The sequence below is a fragment of the Agelaius tricolor genome, unplaced genomic scaffold (genome assembly GCF_023055355.1).
Source record: "Agelaius tricolor isolate 1412-34295 unplaced genomic scaffold, bAgeTri1.0.p SCAF_151, whole genome shotgun sequence".
NCBI lineage: Eukaryota > Metazoa > Chordata > Aves > Passeriformes > Icteridae > Agelaius > Agelaius tricolor.
In genome coordinates this window covers 24,455-43,364 of record NW_027269411.1, presented here as the reverse complement: position 1 = coordinate 43,364, position 18,910 = coordinate 24,455, and the positions used below count along the sequence as shown (strand labels likewise).

General features: G+C 54.2%; 1 protein-coding gene across 3 annotated transcripts; it reads left to right on the top strand.

Annotated features, from left to right (window-relative positions):
• Positions 1-1,092: 1,092 nt before the first annotated feature.
• LOC139586904 (lipolysis-stimulated lipoprotein receptor-like) lies at positions 1,093-18,313 on the top strand. Of its 3 annotated transcripts, XM_071420582.1 has the most exons (10): positions 1,095-1,317; positions 5,150-5,473; positions 7,249-7,368; positions 8,943-8,990; positions 11,069-11,215; positions 12,500-12,580; positions 12,698-12,751; positions 14,141-14,224; positions 15,560-15,771; positions 18,060-18,313. In XM_071420582.1, exons 1-10 carry the CDS (start codon positions 1,281-1,283, stop codon positions 18,093-18,095), a joined length of 1,143 nt encoding a protein of 380 aa, XP_071276683.1. In that variant the 5' UTR covers positions 1,095-1,280; the 3' UTR covers positions 18,096-18,313. The 3 variants fall into 3 exon arrangements, with proteins under 3 accessions (XP_071276685.1, XP_071276683.1, XP_071276684.1); XM_071420584.1 differs by lacking the exon at positions 15,560-15,771 and having other exon boundaries at positions 1,093-1,317; XM_071420583.1 differs by lacking the exon at positions 8,943-8,990.
• Positions 18,314-18,910: the final 597 nt, after the last annotated feature.

Here is an 18,910-nt window from a genome sequence, read left to right as displayed (position 1 = left end):
CTCCTCTTCCCCCCCATTTTTTCCCTCATTTTCCCCCATTTTTCCCTCAATTTTCTCCCCATTTTCCCCCATTTTTCCAAATTTCTCCCAATTTCCCCCAATTGTCCCAATATCCCCAGTTTTCCCCAATTTTTCCATTTTTTTACTTCATTCTTCTCTTCCCCCCCATTTTTTCCTCATTTTCCCCCATTTTCCCCATTTTTCCCAATTTTCCCCAATTTTTCCCAATTTTCCCATTTTTTTCCTTCATTCTCCTCTTTTCCCCCCATTTTTCCTCATTTTCCCCCATTTGTCCCTCAATTTTCCCTCAATTTTCTCCCACTTTTCCAAATTTCTCCCAATTTTCCCCCATTTTTCCCAATTTCTCCCAATTTTTCCCAATTTTCCCCCATTTTTCCCCATTTTTCCCAATTTCTCCAAATTTTCCCCCATTTCCCCTCATTTTCCCGCATTTTTTCCTCATTTTCCCAATTTCCACCCTTTTCCCCCCAATTTATTTTCTATTTCCCCCCTTTCCCCTCCATTTCTTCTCTTTTCCCTTCCTTTCTTCCCCATTTTCCCCAATTTATCCCAATTTTCCCCCCGATTTCCCCAATTTTTCCCCAATGTCCCTTTTACCCCAAATTTTCCCATTCTCCCCAATTTTTTCCCAATTTTTTCCAAATTTTTTCCCAATTTTTCCCCCAAATATTCCCCAATTTTCCCCCAATTTCCTACCCAAATATTCCCCAATTCCCCCCAAACATTCCCCAAATTTTCCCCAAATTTTCCCACTTTCCTCCCATTTTCCTTCCCTGTTTTTCCCAATTTTCCCCAAATTTTCCCCCAATTTCCCCCCCAGTTTTTCCCATTTTCCCCCCAATTTCCCCCCAAATTTCCCCCAATTTTCTCCAATTTTCCCCCAAATATTCCCCAAATTTTACCCAAATTTTCCCACTTTCCTCCCAATTTCCCCCCCAATTTTCCCCCCAAATATTCCTCAAATTTCCCCCAAATTTTCCCAGTTTCCCCCCGCAGTTTTTCCCAATTTATCCCCAAATTTTTCCCCAATTTTCCCATTTCCCCCCAATTTTCCTCCCCAGTTTTTCCCATTTCCCCCCAATTTTCCCCCCAGTTTTCCCCCAATTTCCCCCAATTTTCCCTCATTTTTCCCCAATTTCCCCCAGTTTTTCCTCCTTTCCCCCATATAAGGCGATGGGCGTGGCCCCAACCGGAAGTGGGCGTGCCCAGGTGCGCCGGCCCCGCCCCGCGAGGCCCCGCCCACACCTGGGCGATCCAAGATGGCGGCGGCGCTGGGGGCGCTGCTGGCGCTGCTCGGTGGGCGAGGGGCGAGCAATTAACGCGCTAATTAACGCCAATTAGCGGGGCGGGGTAATCAGGGAGGGTAATTAGGGGGGTTCCGGGGTAATTAATGGGGTCTGGGGTAATTAATGGGGTAATTAAGGGGGTTCCGGGGTAATTAAGGAGGTTCCGACGTAATTCATGGGGGTCCGGGGTAATTAACGGGGTAATTAAGGGGGGTCCGGGATAATTAACCGGGTAATTAAGGGGGTTCCAGGGTAATTAAGGAGGTTCTGGGGTAATTAACCGGGTAATTAGGGGGGGTCCGGGATAATTAACCGGGTAATTAAGGGGGTTCCGGGGTAATTAATGGGGGTCTGGAGTAATTAATGGGGAAATTAAGGAGGTTCTGGGGTAATTAAGGGAGTTCTGGGGTAATTAAGGGGGTAATTAAGGGGGTTCCGGGGTAATTAAGGAGGTTCCAGGGTAATTAAGGGGGTTCCGGGGTAATTAAGGAGGTTCCAGGGTAATTAAGGGGGTTCCGGGGTAATTAAGGAGGTTCCGACGTAATTCATGGGGGTCCGGGGTAATTAACGGGGTAATTAAGGGGGGTCCGGGATAATTAACCGGGTAATTAAGGGGGTTCCGGGGTAATTAAGGAGGTTCCAGGGTAATTAAAGGGGGTGTGGGTTAATTAACAGGGTAATTAAGGAGGTTCCGGGGTAATTAACCGGGTAATTAAGGAGGTTCCGGGGTAGTTAAGGGGGGTCTGGGGTAATTAATGGGGAAATTAATGGGGTAATTAAGGAGGTTCTGGGATAATTAAGGGGGTTCCGGGGTAATTAAGGGGGTTCCGGGGTAATTAACCGGGTAATTAAGGGGATCCGGGTTAATTAAGAGGGTTCCGGGTTAATTAACAAGGTCGGGGGTAATGATGGGGCTGGGGGTTAATTAGGGGGGGTAATTAATGGGGTCTGGGGCAATTAACAGGGGTAATTAAGCTGGGCTGGGGTAATTAACAGGGGCTGGGACAATTAACGGGGTCTGGGGTAATTAACCGGGTAATTAAGGGGGTCTGTGGTAATTAAAGGGCTGGGGGTTAATTAAGGGGGCAATTGATGGAATCCAGGGTAATTAAGGGGGATGGGGTTAATTAGGGGGGGTAATTAAGGGGTGGGGGGGTAATTAAGGGGGTAATTAAGAGGTGGGGGTAATTAAGAGGTGGGGGGGTAATTAAGGGGGGTAATTAAGGGGGATGGGGTTAATTAAGGGGGGTAATTAAGGGGTGGGGATAATTAGGGGGGTAATTAAGGGGGATGAGTTAATTAGGTGGGGTAATTAAGAGGTGGGGGTTAATTAGGGGGGTAATTAAGGGGTGGGGGGGCATTGGGGGCGGGGCCCAGGTGAGCACAGGTGACCCCAGGGAGCCACACCCGGCCCCAGGTGACCCCGCAGGTGACGCTGACCCTGTCCCACCTGGACAGGTGACACTGGGTGACACTGACGGACCTGGACAGGTGACACTGACCCCTCCCTCACCTGGACAGGTGACCCTGCAGGTGACACTGACAGACCTGGACAGGTGACACTGACGGACTCACCTGTGCAGGTGACACTGGGTGACACTGTCCCACCTGTGCAGGTGACACTGCAGGTGACACTGACTGACTCACCTGGACAGGTGACACTGGACAGGTGACACTGACGGACCTGGACAGGTGACACTGGCCCCTCCCTCACCTGTGCAGGTGACACTGGGTGACACTGACGGACTCACCTGGACAGGTGACGCTGTCCCTTCTCTCACCTGTCCCAGGTGACACTGCAGGTGACACTGATGGACCTGGACAGGTGACACTGTCCCTTCTCTCACCTGTCCCAGGTGTCCCTGCAGGTGTCCCTGTCTCACCTGTCCAGGTGACACCGACTGACTCTGTCCCTTCTCTCACCTGTCCCAGGTGTCCCTGCAGGTGACACTGACTCACCTGTACAGGTGACACTGACCTGACTCACCTGTCCCAGGTGTCACTGTCTCTCCTCTCACCTGTCCCAGGTGTCACACCTGTCTCACCTGCACAGGTGACACCGCAGGTGACACTGATGGACCTGGACAGGTGACACTGTCCCTTTTCTCACCTGTCCCAGGTGTCCCTGACCTGTCTCACTTGTCCAGGTGTCACTGTCTCTCCTCTCACCTGTACAGGTGACACTGCAGATGTCACTGTCTCACCTGTCGAGGTGTCACACCTGTCTCACCTGCACAGGTTACACTCAGTGGCTCCTGTCTCACCTGTCCAGGTGACACTGACCCTGTCCCACCTGTACAGGTGTCCCTGACTGTTCTCTCACCTGTACAGGTGACACTGGCTGTTCTGTCACCTGTCCCAGGTGTCCCTGCAGGTGTCACTGTCTCACCTGTACAGGTGACACTGGGTGACTCTGTTCCTTCTCTCACCGGTCCCAGGTGTCCCTGACTGTTCTCTCACCTGTCCAGGTGTGTCCAGGTGTTCTCCCTGCAGGTGTCACTGCCTGATCCTCTCTCCTCTCACCTGTCCAGGTGTCCCTGCAGGTGTCACTGCCCTGTCTCACCTGTACAGGTGACACCGACTGACTCCGTTCCTTCTCTCACCTGTCCCTGCAGGTGTCACTGTCTCACCTGTCCAGGTGTCCCTGTCTGATTCTCTCTCCTGTCTCACCTGTCCAGGTGTGTCCGTGCAGGTGTGCTCCCTGCAGGTGTCCCTGTCTGATTCTCTGTTCTCTCTCCTGTCTCACCTGTCCAGGTGTGTCTGTCCAGGTGTCCTCCCTGCAGGTGTCCCTGTCTCTCCTCTCACCTGTCCAGGTGTGTCCGTGCAGGTGCGCTCCCTGCAGGTGTCCCTGTCTCACCTGTCCAGGTGTCCCTGTCTGTTCTCTCTCCTGTCTCACCTGTCCAGGTGTGTCTGTCCAGGTGTGCTCCCTGCAGGTGTCACTGTCTCACCTGTCCCAGGTGTCCCTGTCTCACCTGTCCAGGTGTCCCTGTCTGATTCTCTCTCCCCTCACCTGTCCAGGTGTGTCTGTCCAGGTGCGCTCCCTGCAGGTGTCACTGTCTCACCTGTCCCAGGTGTCACTGCCCTGTCTCACCTGTCCAGGTGTCTCTGCCCTGTCTCACCTGTCCCAGGTGTCCCTGACTGTTCTCTCTCCTGTCTCACCTGTCCAGGTGTGTCTGTCCAGGTGTCCTCCCTGCAGGTGTCACTGACTGATTCTCTCACCTGTCCCAGGTGTCACTGCCCTGTCTCACCTGTCCAGGTGTCCCTGACTGATTCTCTGTTCTCTCACCTGTCCAGGTGTGTCCCTGCAGGTGTCACTGATTGTCTCTCACCTGTCCAGGTGTCCCTGACTGATTCTCTGTTCTCTCACCTGTCCAGGTGTGTCCCTGCAGGTGTCACTGATTGTCTCTCACCTGTCCCAGGTGTCCCTGACTGTTCTCTCTCCCCTCACCTGTCCAGGTGTGTCCGTGCAGGTGCGCTCCCTGCAGGTGTCCCTGTCTGATTCTCTGTTCTCTCACCTGTCCAGGTGTGTCTGTCCAGGTGCGCTCCCTGCAGGTGTCACTGACTGATTCTCTCACCTGTCCAGGTGTCACTGCCCTGTCTCACCTGTCCCAGGTGTCCCTGTCTCACCTGTCCCAGGTGTCTCTGACTGTTCTCTCTCCTGTCTCACCTGTCCAGGTGTCCCTGCAGGTGTCCCTGTCTCACCTGTCCAGGTGTCCCTGTCTGATTCTCTCTCCCCTCACCTGTCCAGGTGTGTCCGTGCAGGTGCGCTCCCTGCAGGTGTCACTGCCCTGTCTCACCTGTCCAGGTGTCCCTGACTGTTCTCTCTCCCCTCACCTGTCCAGGTGTGTCTGTCCAGGTGCGCTCCCTGCAGGTGTCCGTACCTGAGCCCCGCACCGTCGCTCTGCTCTTCCAGCCGGTTCTGCTGCGCTGCCACTTCCAGGTGAGCTCACCTGGCGGCCCCGCCCCCATCGTCACCTGGAAGTACAAATCCTTCTGCCCGGACACCTGGGCGGCCTCACCTGGCGGCGCCGGCCGGGACTCACCTGGCGAGGCGGCGGGGGCGTGTCCCGACTCCGCCCGCACCGTGCGCATCGTGGCCACCAAGCAGGGAGAGCAGGTGACCCTGGGAGACTTCTACCTGGGCAGGGCCGTCACCATCCGCGGAGGTGAGCGCACACCTGGGCACACCTGGGCACACCTGGGGGCACCTGGGGCACACCTGGGGGCACCTGGGCACACACCTGGGCAGGGCCATCACCATCCGCGGAGGTGAGCGCGCACCTGGGGGCACCTGGGGCACACCTGGGCACACCTGGGGGCACCTGAGATACACCTGGGGGCAGTTATAACACACCTGGGCAGGGCCGTCACGATCCGCGGAGGTGAGCGCGCACCTGGGCACACCTGGGGGCACCTGAGATACACCTGGGGGCAGTTATAACACACCTGGGCACACACCTGGGCAGGGCCATCACCATCCGCGGAGGTGAGCGTGCACCTGGGGGCACCTGGGCACACCTGGGGGCACCTGGGGGCAGTTATAACACACCTGGGCACACCTGGGTACACCTGGGTACACCTGGGGCACACCTGGGGGCACCTGGGGGCACCTGAGATACACCTGGGGGCAGTTATAACACACCTGGGGGCAGTTATAACACACCTGGGGGCACCTGGGCACACCTGGGGGCACCTGGGCACACACCTGGGCAGGGCCGTCACCATCCGCAGAGGTGAGCGCACACCTGGGGGCACACACCTGGGTACAGCTGGGCACACCTGAGATACACCTGGGTACACCTGGGGGCACCTGAGATACACCTGGGGCACACACCTGGGCACACCCGGGGGCACCTGAGATACACCTGAGATACACCTGGGCACACACCTGGGGGCATCTGAGATACACCTGTGTCTCACCTGGGCACACACCTGGGCACACCCTGTATCTCACCTGTATCTCTCACTTCTGTGTCACCTGTCTGTCCCCTGTATCTCACCCATCTCTCACCTGTATCTCTCACCTGTGTCTCCCCTGTCTCTCCCGTCTCTCACCTGTATCTCTCACCTGTCCATGTCTCACCTGTATCTCTCACCTGTATCTCTCACCTGTATCTCTCACCCATCTCTCACCTGTCTCTCACCTCTCTCCCCTGTCTCGCCTGTCCATGTCTCACCTGTATCTCTCACCTGTCTCTCACCTGTGTCTCTCACCCATCTCTCACCTGTGTCTCTCCTGTCTGTCCCCTGTATCTCTCCCCTGTCTCTCTCCTGTATCTCTCCCCTGTGTCTCTCACCTGTCTCTCCCCTCCCTCTCACCTGTCCATGTCTCCCCTGTGTCTCTCACCTGTCCATGTCTCACCTGTCCATGTCTCACCTGTCCATGTCTCTCCTGTCTCTCACCTGTATCTCTCACCCATCTCTCCCCTCTCTCACCTGTATCTCACCTGTATCTCTCACCTGTCCATGTCTCCCCTGTCTCTCACCTCTCACCTGTGTCTCACCCATCTCTCACCTGTCTCTCACCTGTATCTCTCACCTCTCCCCTGTCCATGCCTCCCCTGTCTCTCACCTGTCCATATCTCACCTGTCCGTGTCTCACCTGTCCATGTCTCCCCTGTGTCTCTCACCTGTCCATGTCTCACCTGTATCTCTCACCTCTCACCTGTCCCTCACCTGTATCTCTCCCCTGTCTCTCACCTGTCCATGTCTCACCTGTCCATGTCTCACCTGTCCATGTCTCCCTTTGTCTCTCTCACCTGCCCATGTCTCACCTGTCTCTCCCCTGTCTCTCCCCTGTCCATCTCTCCCCTGTGTCTCACCTGTCCATGTCTCCCTTTGTCTCTCTCACCTGTCCATGTCTCCCCTGTGTCTCTCACCTGTCCATGTGTCCCCTGTCTCTCTCACCTGTCCATGTCTCACCTGTCTCTCACCTGTGCAGCGGCCGAGCTCAGCCTGGGCCCCGCAGCCTGGGGTGACAGCGGCCTCTACCTGTGCACGGTGACCTCGACCAGCGACCTGCAGGGCAACAACGAGGCCGTGGCCGAACTGGTGGTGCTGGGTGAGACTGGGATCAAACTGGGACAAACTGGGACAAACTGGGAGGGACTGGGAGGGACTGGGAGGGACTGGGATCAAACTGGGATAGACTGGGACCAGACTGGGATGGACTGGGACGGACTGGGATCAAACTGGGAGGGACTGGGACCAGTCTGGGAGGGGACTGGGAGGGACTGGGATCAAACTGGGAGGGACTGGGATCAAACTGGGACGGACTGGGAGGGACTGGGAATGGACTGGGAATGGACTGGGATTGACTGGGATGGACTGGGATTGACTGGGCTAAACTGGGACCAGACTGGGACGGACTGGGATCAAACTGGAAGAGACTGGGTTAAACTTGGAGGGACTGGGAGGGGACTGGGTTAAACTGGGAGAGACTGGGATCAAACTGGGAGGGACTGGGAGGGACTGGGTTAAACTGGGATCAAACTGGGAAGGACTGGGAATGGACTGGATTATCCTGGGATGGAACTGGGACCAGACTGGGAGGGACTGGGAGGGAACTGGGTGAGACTGGGTTAAACTGGGACCAAACTGGGACCAAACTTGGAGGGACTGGGAGGGACTGAGTTATACTGGGAGGGACTGGGAGTGAACTGGGAGGGACTGGGAGGGACTGGTTTGTACTGGGTGAGACTGGGTTAAACTGGGACCAGAGTGGGAGGGACTGGGAGGGACTGGGAATGGACTGGATTATACTGGGATGGACTGGGAGGGAACTGGGTGAGACTGGGTTAAAGTGGGACCAAACTGGGAGGGACTGGGAATGGACTGGGGGGACTGGGAGGGCATTGGGAGGGACTGGGTTATACTGGGAGGGGGCTTGGGGTTACTGGTTTGTACTGGGATGGACTGGGAGGGGATTGGGGGGGGAACTGGGAGGGACTGGTTTATACTGGGAAGGGGTGTAGGGGTCACTGGTTTGTACTGGGATTGGATTCAGGGGTCACTGGTTTGAACTGGTTTGGGGTTTGGGGTCACTGGTTTGAACTGGTTTGGGTTTGGGGTCACTGGTTTATACTGGGATGGGGTTTGGGGTCACTGGTTTGAACTGGTTTGGGGTTCGGGGTCACTGGTTTATACTGGGATTGGATTCGGGGGTCACTGGTTTATACTGGTTTGGGTTATGTGGTTACTGGTTTATACTGGTTTGGGGTCACTGGTTTATACTGGGATTGGGTTTGGGGTCACTGGTTTATACTGGGATGGGATTCAGGGGTCACTGGTTTATACTGGTTTGGGGTCACTGGTTTATACTGGTTTGGGGTCACTGGTTTGTACTGGGATGGGGTTATGTGGTTACTGGTTTATACTGGTTTGGGGTTCGGGGGTCACTGGTTGGCACTGGGATGGGGTTATGTGGTTACTGGTTTATACTGGTTTGGGGTCACTGGTTTATACTGGTTTGGGGTCACTGGTTTGTACTGGTTTGGGGTTATGTGGTCACTGGTTTATACTGGGATTGGATTCGGGGGTCACTGGTTTATACTGGTTTGGGGTCACTGGTTTATACTGGTTTGGGGTTCGGGGGTCACTGGTTGGCACTGGGCCCCTCCCCCCGTGTCCCCCCAGGGTCTCTTCCCGAGGGCTCCCGGCTGCTGCCCGAGGGGACCCTGCCAGGTACGGGCACACCTGGGGCACCTGGGGACACCCAAAATGCACCTGGGCACACCTGGGGACACCTGGGGCACACCTGGGGACACCTGAGATACACCTGGGGCACACCTGGGGCACCCAAAATGCACCTGGGGACACCTGAGACACACCTGGGGACACCCAAAATGCACCTGGGGACACCTGGGGCACACCTGGGGACACCTGGGGCACCTGGGCACACCTGAGACACACCTGGGGACACCCAAAATACACCTGGGGGCACCTGGGGACACCTGGGGCACCCAAAATACACCTGGGGACACCCAAAATACACCTGGGGACACCTGGGCACACCTGGGATACACCTGGGGACACCCAAAATATACCTGAGATACACCTGGGATACACCTGGGGACACACCTGGGGCACCTGGGCACACCTGGGGCACACCTGGGACACCCAAAATGCACCTGGGGACACCCAAACCCACACCTGGGGACACCCAAAATACACCTGGGGACACCCAAACCCACACCTGGGGACACCTGGGGACACCTGGGACACCCAAAATGCACCTGGGGACACCTGGGCACACCTGGGGACACCTGGGGACACCTGGGGGCACCCAAAATACACCTGGGGACACCCAAACCCACACCTGGGGACACCTGGGGGTACCTGGGGACACCTGGGGGCACCCAAAATACACCCGAGATACACCTGGGGGCACCTGAGACACACCCAAACCCACACCTGGGCAAACCTGGGGGCACCTGGGCACATCTGGGCACACCTGGGGACACCCAAAATACACCTGGGGACACCTGGGATACACCTGGGGACACCCAAAATACACCTGGGGGCACCTGGGGGCACCCAAAATACACCTGGGGACACCTGGGGACACCTGGGGGCACCCAAAATACACCTGGGCACACCTGGGGGCACCTGGGGCACCTGGGAGCCATTTTGGGCCAGGTGGTTTTGGGATATTTTGGGGTGAATTTGGGATATTTTGGGGTGAATTTGGGATAAATTTGGGATAAATTTTAGGGATGAATTTGGGATTTTTTGGGGATCATTTTGGACATTTTTGGGGTGAATTTGGGATATTTTGGGGTCACTTTTGGGGATATTTTTTGGGATAATTTTTTTGGGATATTTTAGGGGTAATTTCAGGGAGTGACTTATGCTAATATATGCTAATTTATGCTAAACCCAGGCATTTTAACCTTTCCCAGACTGGCTGTTGGTGGTGTTGGGGGCGGAGCTGGGACAACCTTGGGATAACTTATGCTAATTTATGCTAATTTCGACCTTTTAACCCTTTACGGACTGGCGCAGGGGGCAGGGATGGGACTATGGGGGACAATTTATGCTAATTTATGCTAATTTAGGGTTAAATATGGGATATTTTGGGATACATTAGGGGTAATTTAGGGGATAACTCATGCAAATATATGCTAATTTATGCTAATTTGGGACATTTGACCCCTTTCCAGATTGGCTGCCGGTGGCGCTGGGGGCGGGGCTGGGATGAATTTGGGACATTTTGGGATAAATTTGGGACATTTTGGGACAACTCTGGGACATTTTGGGAAGTTTTATGACAATCTATGCTAATTTTTGCTAATGTATGCTAATTTATGCAAATTTTCCCATTCCAGACTGGCTGTTGGTGGCACTGGGGGGCGGGGCTGGGATAACTTTGGGACATTTTGGGACGTTCCCTGACTGTTCCACGCCGATCTATGCTAATTTATGCTAATGTATGCAAATCTCCCTGTTCCAGACTGGCTGTTGGTGGCGCTGGGGGCGGGGCTGGGACAACTTTGGGATTAATTTGGGACATTTTGGGACAACTTCGGGGCATTTTGGGACATTCTGTGACGACTCATGCTACTTCATGCTAATTCATGCTAATTCATGCTAATTTATGCTAATTACGCTAATTTCCCCTTCCAGACCGGCAGTTTGTGGGGCAGGGCTGGGGTAACTTTGGGATGATTTTGGGGCATTTTGGGGCATTTTGGGCTGTTCTATGACCGTTCATGATAATTTCCGCAGGTTTATGCTAATTTATGCAAATGTCCCCGTTGCAGACTGGCTGTTCGTGGTGCTGGTGGCGCTGGGGGCGGGGCTGGTGGCGCTGGGGGCGGGGCTGTGCTGGTGCCAGTGCTGCCCCCACACCTGCTGCTGTTACCTGCGCTGCCCCTGCTGCCCCCGCACCTGCTGCTGCCCCGAGGCCCGTGAGTCACCTGGGGGCACCAAAATACACCTGGGGGCACCTGGGGGGGACCAAAACACACCTGGGCACACCTGGGGGCACCTGGGATACACCTGGGGGCACCAAAATACACCTGGGCACACCTGGGATACACCTGAGATACACCTGGGGGGGAACAAAACACACCTGGGGGCACCTGGGGGCATCTGGGATACACCTGGGATACACCTGGGGGCACCTGGGGGCACCTGGGATAGACCTGGGGGGGACCAAAATACACCTGGGGACACCTGGGGGGGCATCAAAACACACCTGGGAGGGCACCTGAGGGCACCTGGGATACACCTGGGATACACCTGGGGACACCTGGGGGCACCTGGGATACACCTGGGGGCACCAAAATGCACCTGGGAGGGGTTCTGGGCACACCTGGGGGGGCACCTGGGATACACCTGGGCACACCTGAGGGCACCAAAATACACCTGGGGGGGCACCCTGGGGGCACCTGGGGGCACCAAAACACACCTGGACACACCTGGGAGGGCACCTGGGATACACCTGGAGGCATCAAAACACATCTGGGGGCACCTGGGATACGCCTGGGGGCACCTGGGATACACCTGGGGGGACCTGCAGGCACCTGGGAGCACCTGGGCACACCTGGGGGGGGTTCTGGGCACACCTGGTCACACCTGGGGGGGTTCTGGGCACACCTGGGGGGTACCTGGGCACACCTGGGCACACCTGGGTGGTACCTGTGCCCCTGTTCTGGGCACACCTGGGGGGTACCTGTGCCCCTGTTCTGGGCACACCTGGGTGGTACGGGGGACTCTGTTCTGGGCACACCTGGGCACCCCTGGGCACACCTGGGTGGGTTCTGGGCACACCTGGGTGGTACCTGGGGGGTACCTGGGCACACCCGGGCACACCTGGGCACCCCCAGGCACACCTGGCTGGGATCTGGGCACCCCTGGGCTGTGCCTGTGCCCCCGTTCTGGGCACACCTGGGCTGTACCTGGGCACACCTGGCACACCTGGGCTGTACCTGTGCCCCCGTTCTGGGCACACCTGGGCACACCTGGGTGGGTACCTGGGCACACCTGGGCTGTACCTGGGCACACCTGGGCTGTACCTGGGCACACCTGTGCACACCTGTGCCCCCCTGGGCTGTACCTGTGCCCCTGTTCTGGGCACACCTGGGCACACCTGGGCTGTACCTGGGCACACCTGGGCACACCTGGGCTGTGCCTGTGCCCCCCTGGGCTGTGCCCCCGTTGTGCCCTCACCCTCTCCCCTCCCCCCCCAGTTTACCTGGCCGGCAAAGCAGCCACAGCGGGCGGAGCCTTCGGCCCCGCCCCCACCCCAGCGCTGCCCCTGCAGCTCCTCGGTGAGTGGGGGAGGGGCTCCGTGACCCCGCGTGACCTCAGGTGACCTCAGGTGACCCCGGGTGACCTCAGGTGACCCCGGGTCGGGTCTCACCTGGCCCCTCCCCCCCCATCCCCAGGTAGCTCCCAGAGCTCTCAGGTGCCGCTGCTGAGGGACAGCGACAGCAGCACAGGTGAGACGGGTGATTGACAGCTGTCAATCAATCATGGCCTGAATGGGGGGAGTGGGCGAGAGCAGCACAGGTGAGACGGGTGATTGACAGCTGTCAATCAATCATGGCCTGAATGGGGGGAGTGGGCGAGAGCAGCACAGGTGAGACGGGGGTGATTGACAGCTGTCAATCAATCATGGCCTGAATGGGGGAGAGCAGCACAGGTGAGACGGATGATTGACAGCTGTCAATCAATCATAGCCGGGGGGGGGAGTGGGTGAGAGCAGCACAGGTGAGACGGGGGTGATTGACAGCTGTCACTCAATCATGGCCTGAATGGGGGGGAATGGGCGAGAGCAGCACAGGTGAGACGGGTGATTGACAGCTGTCAATCAATCATGGCCTCAGGGGAGGGGGGAGTGGTTTATACTGGTTTGGATTCGTTTGGACTCGTTTGGATGGTCCATACTGGTTTATACTGGTCCGTACTGGTCCATACTGGTCTATACTGGTCCATACTGGTCCATACTGGTTTTTATTGATTTATATGGGTCCATACTGGTCCGTACTGGTCCATACTGGTCTATACTGGTCCATACTGCTCCATACTGGTCTATACTGGCCCATACTGGTCTATACTGGCCCATACTGGTCTATACTGGTCCATACTGGTCCATACTGGTCTATACTGGTCCATACTGGTCCATACCGGTCCATACTGGTTTATACTGGTTTTTATTGATTTATATGGGTTTATACTGGTCCGTACTGGCCCATACTGGTTTAAACTGGTTTTTAGTTATTTATACGGGTGTGTACTGGTTTATACTGGTCCATACTGGTATTTACTGTTTTCTACTGGTTTATAACAACCCATACTGGTTTATACTGGTTTATACTGGTTTATACTGGCCCATACTGGTTTATACCAGTCTGTACTGGTCTGTACCAGTTTGTACTGGTTTATACTGGTTTTTATTGATTTATATGGGTTTATAGTGGTCCATACTGGTTTACACTGGTCCGTACTGGTCCATACCGGTCCATACTGGTCCATACTGGTCTATACTGGTCCATACTGGTCCATACTGGTCCGTCCTGGTCCATACTGGTTTACATTGGTCCATACTGGTTTATACTGCTTTATACTGGTCCATACTGGTCCATACTGGTCCGTCCTGGTCCATACTGGTTTACATTGGTCCATACTGGTTTATACTGGTCCATACCGGTCCATACTGGTTTATACCGGTCCATACTGGTCCATACTGGTTTATACTGGTCCATACCGGTCCATACTGGTCCATACCGGTCCATACTGGTCCATACTGGTCCATACTGGTTTATTCTGGTCCATACTGGTCCATACTGGTCCATACTGGTTTATACTGGTTTATTCTGGTCCCGCAGTTCCCCCGCCCTTGGCCCTGCGGTTCCTGGAGCAGCAGCTGCAGCAGCCCTGGGGAGGGGGCGGGGCCAGGGCGTGGTCACCAGGTGAGGGGGGGGAGGGGATTTTGGGGATTTTTGGGAATTTTTGGGGAATTTTGGGGGATTTTTAGGGGGGGTTGGGGGGAGATTTTGGGGGTTTTGGGGAGCAATTTGGGAATTTTGGGGGGGATTTTTGGGGGGGTTTTTGGGGGTCCTGAGGGGGATTTTGGGGTCCCCTGGATAATTTGGGGGATTTTTTTGGGGGTCCTGGGTTAATTTTGGGGGATTTTGGGGGTTTTGGGGGGCAATTTGGGGATTTTTGGGGGCATTTTGGGGGGGATTTTGGGGATTTTGGGGGGGGATTTTGGGGGATCCCCTGGATAATTTGGGGGATTTTAGGGGGATTTTGGGAAAATTTTGGGGGTCCTGGGTTAATTTTGGGGGATTTTGAGGGGATTTTTGGGGGGTCCTGAGGGGGATTTTTGGGATCTGGGGGGAGGATTTTGGGGGGTCCTGAGGGGGATTTTTGGGGCATTTTTGGGGGGGTTTTGGGGGGTCCTGAGGGGGATTTTAGGGGTCCCCTGGATAATTTGGGGATTTTTGGGGGTCCCGGGTGGGATTTAGGGGGATTTTTGGGGGGATTTAGGGGGATTTTTGAGAAGTTTTTGGGGTCCTGGGCTGATTTTGGGGGGGATTTTGGGAGGGTTTGGGGGGTCCTGGGAGGGATTTTGGGGGCATTTGGGGAAATTTTTGGGGTCCTGGGTCGATTTTGGGGGATTTTGGGGAGATTTTTGGGGGCTCCTGAGGTGGATTTTGGTGATTTTTGGAGGGAATTTTGGGGAGAATTTTTGGGGGAATTTTGGGGGGGTTTTGGGGGATTTTTTGGGAGATTTTTGGGGGATTTGGGGGGATTTTTGGGGGCATTTTGGGGGGTCCTGAGGGGGAATTTTGGGGGGAATTTTGAGGGGGTTTTGGGGCATTTTGGGGAAATTCTGGGGGGGGGATTTGAGGGGAATTTTGGGGGGTCTTGGAGGGATTTTTAGGGAGATTTTTTGGGGGGATTTTGGGGGGATTTTGGGAAAATTTTGGGGGGATCCTGGGGGTAATTTTGGGTGGAATTTTGGGGGGTCCTGGGGGTAGTTTTGGGTGGAATTTGGGGGATTTTGGGGGGGTCCTGGGGGTGATTTTGGGGTGGGTCCTGGAGGGATTTTTTGGGGGGATTTTGGGGTTCCTGGGATAATTTTGGGGAGTTTGGGGGGGGCGTCTTGGGTGGAATTTTGGGGCAATTTTGGGCGATTTTGGAGCTCCTGAGTTGAATTTTTTTAAGGGGGAGGGGGCGGGGGTTTGGGTCGACCCGGCCCCTCCCCCCCACACTGACCCCTCCCACTCCCTTCTCTTTAGACCCCGCCCCCAGTGACGTCACCTCCCTGCACGAGCCCTCCTGGACCCCTCCCCCCCCTCCCCGCTCGCGCTCGGCCGAGATTTTGGGGGAGGGGCGGCCCTGGAGGGGGGGGGGAGGGGCGGGAGGGGGGGAGGGGCGGCCCCGAGGGGGGTCCCTGACCCCTCCCCCACCCCCCCGGAACCCGCCCGGAGCCCCCCGGAGGCTGCGGAAGGTGGGGGAGGGGAAATTCGGGGGGGAGGGGGGGGGAATTTTGGGGGAAATTCGGGGAAATTTTGGGGAAAATTTGGGGGGAATTTGGGAAAAATTTGGGCCAATTTGGAGGAATTTTGGAGGAAATTTTGGGGGGAATTTGGGGGAAATTTGAGGAATTTTGGGGGACCTGGGTGGGATTTTTGGGGGGGAGGGGTTGGGGAAATTTTGGGGAAAATTTGGGCAAATTTAGAGGAATTTTGGGGGGAATTTGGGGGAAATTTGAGGGAAAATTTTGAGGGAAATTTGGGGGAAATGTTGGGGGAAATCTGAGGAAATTTGGGGGGAAATGTGGGGGAAATTTGAGAAATTTTGGTTGGGGGGTGTTGGGGGAATTTGGGGGAAATTTAAGGAATTTTTTCGGGGAAATTTGGGGGAAATTTTGGGGGAAATTTCGGGGGAAATTTGAGGAATTTTGGGGGAAATTTTGAGGGAAATTTGGGGGAAATTCTGGGGGAAATTTTGAGGGAAATTTGGGGGAAATTTGAGGAATTTTGGGGGATCTGGGTGGGATTTTTGGGCGGGGGGGGGTTGGGGAAATTTGGGGGAAATTCGCGGAAATTGGGGGAAATTTGGGGGAAATGTTGGGGGAAATTTGAGGGAAATTTTGGGGGACCTGGGTGGGATTTTTGGGCTGGGGGGATTGAGGAAATTTTGGGGAAAATTTCGGGAAAATTTGGGCAAATTTGGAGGAATTTTGGGGAAATTTTGGGGGGAATTTGGGGGGACCTCGGTGGGATTTTTGGGGGGGAGGGGTTGGGGAAAATTTGGGCAAATTTAGAGGAATTTTGGGGGGAATTTGGGGGAAATTTGAGGGAAAATTTTGAGGGAAATTTGGGGGAAATGTTGGGGGAAATCTGAGGAAATTTGGGGGGGAAATGTGGGGGAAATTTGAGAAATTTTGGTGGGGGGTGTTGGGGGGAATTTGGGGGAAATTTAAGGAATTTTTTCGGGGAAATTTGGGGGAAATTTTGAGGGAAATTTGGGGGAAATTTGAGGAATTTTGGGGGACCTGGGTGGGATTTTTGGGCGGGGGGGGGGGGGGGGGGTTGGGGGAATTTGGGGAAATTTTGGGAATTTTTGATGAATTTTGGGGGAAATTTGCGGGGGGGAAATTTGGGGGGAAATTTAAGGGGAAATTTGGGGGAAAATTTGAGGGAAATTTGGGAAATTTTGGGGGGAAATCTGGGGGGAATTTGGGGGAAAATTTGGGGGGAAATTTCGGGGGAAAATTTCGGGGAAATTTGGGAAATTTGGAGGAATTTGGGGGAAATTTGAGGGAAATTTTTGAGGGAAATTTGGGGGGAATTTGGGGGAAATGTTGGGGAAAATCTGAGGAAATTTGGGGGAAAATTGAGAAATTTTGGTGGGGGGGGTGTTGGGGGAAATTCTGGGGGAATTTGAGGGAAATTTGGGGGAAATTTTGTGGGAAATTTGGGGAAAATTTGAAGAATTTTGGGGGACCTGGGTGGGATTTTTTTTGGGGGGGGGGGTTGGGGGAATTTGGGGAAATTTTGGGGAATTTTTGATGAATTTTGGGGGAAATTTGAGGGAAATTTTGAGGAATTTGGGGGGAATTTTTGGGGAAAATTTGAGGGAAATTTTGGGAAAATTGGGGGAAATTTTGGGGGAAATTTGGGGGAAATTTAAGGAATTTGGGGGAAAATTTTGGGGAAAATTTGGGCAAATTTGGAGGAATTTTGGGGGGAAATGTGGAGGGAAATTTAAGGAAGTTGGGGGGAAATTTTGGGGGAAAATTTGGGGAAATTTAGGGGAAAATTTGAGGAATTTTAGGGATCCTGGGTGGGATTTTGGGGGGGGGGAGGTTTGGGGGAATTTGGGCAATTTTGAGGGAATTTTGGAAATTTTGGGTTGGATTTTGGGGGGGATTTGGGGAATTTGAGGATTTTTGGGGGAAATTTGGGGAAAATTTTGGGGATTTTGGGGGGTTCTGGGTTGAATTTGGGGGAATTTGAGCTGAATTTGGGATCATTTCCGGTAATTTTGGGTATTTTGGGGGGAGGTTTGGGGTTAATTTGGGATTTTTTGGGTTTTTTGGGGTTCATTTCGGGTACTGTGGGATAAATTTGGACATTTCAGGTTCATTTTTGGGTATTTTGGGGGAGGAATTTGGGCTATTTTGGGTTCATTTGAATCAACGATGATTTTTTACAATTTCGGGTTAATTTGGGTTAATTTTGGGTTAATTTGGGGATATTTTGGGTCATTTTTTCCCCTCTCCCCCCCCAGAACGACGCCTTGAGCCGCGAGAGCCTCGTGGTGTGACCGGGACCCCCCAAAATCCCGGAATTTTCCCCGAAATTCCAGAACTTTCCCCAAAATCCCGGAATTTTCCTCAAATCCCAGCCCAGTTCATTTTTTGGGGCCATTTTGGGGCTTTTTCGGTGCCTTAAATTTGTATTTTTTGTCTTTTTTTAATTAAAAATCGGGGGTCTGCCCCCGCCCAGGCTGAGATTTGGGGCCAAATAAAGAATTTTACAGAACTTCCGGGTTGTGACGTCATCGACGCGCCCGTGACGTCATCAGGGAGGGACGGGGGCGAATTTCGGGGGAATTTTCAGGGATTTTGAGGGGATTTTGAGGGAATTTGGGGAAGTTGGAGGAATTTTGAGGGATGTTGTGGAATTTCGGGGAATTTTGAGGGAAATTTTGGGAATTTTGAGGCATTTTGGGGAATTTTGAGGCAATTTTCAGGGAATTTTTTTGGGGAATTTTCAGAGGATTTTTAGGAATTTTGAGGGAATTTTTAGGGCAAATTCAGGGATTTTGGGGAATCTTGAGGAATCCTGAAAGATTATGGGGAAATTTTGAAGGAATTTGGGGGGGGGATTCTGAGAGAATTTTCTGGGGTTTTGGGGAATTTTGGGTGAATTTTGAGGGATTTTGGGTGAATTTTGAGGGATTTTGGGTGAATTTTGAGGGATTTTGGGGGGTCCTGGTGGGGATTTGGGGGGTCCTGAGTGGTTTTGGGGATTTTGGGTGAATTTTGAGGGGTTTTGGGTCAATTTTCCCCCTTTTTGGGCAACTTTTCCCCTCATTCCCATCACCCTAATGAACCCCCCCTCCCCTGATGAACCCCG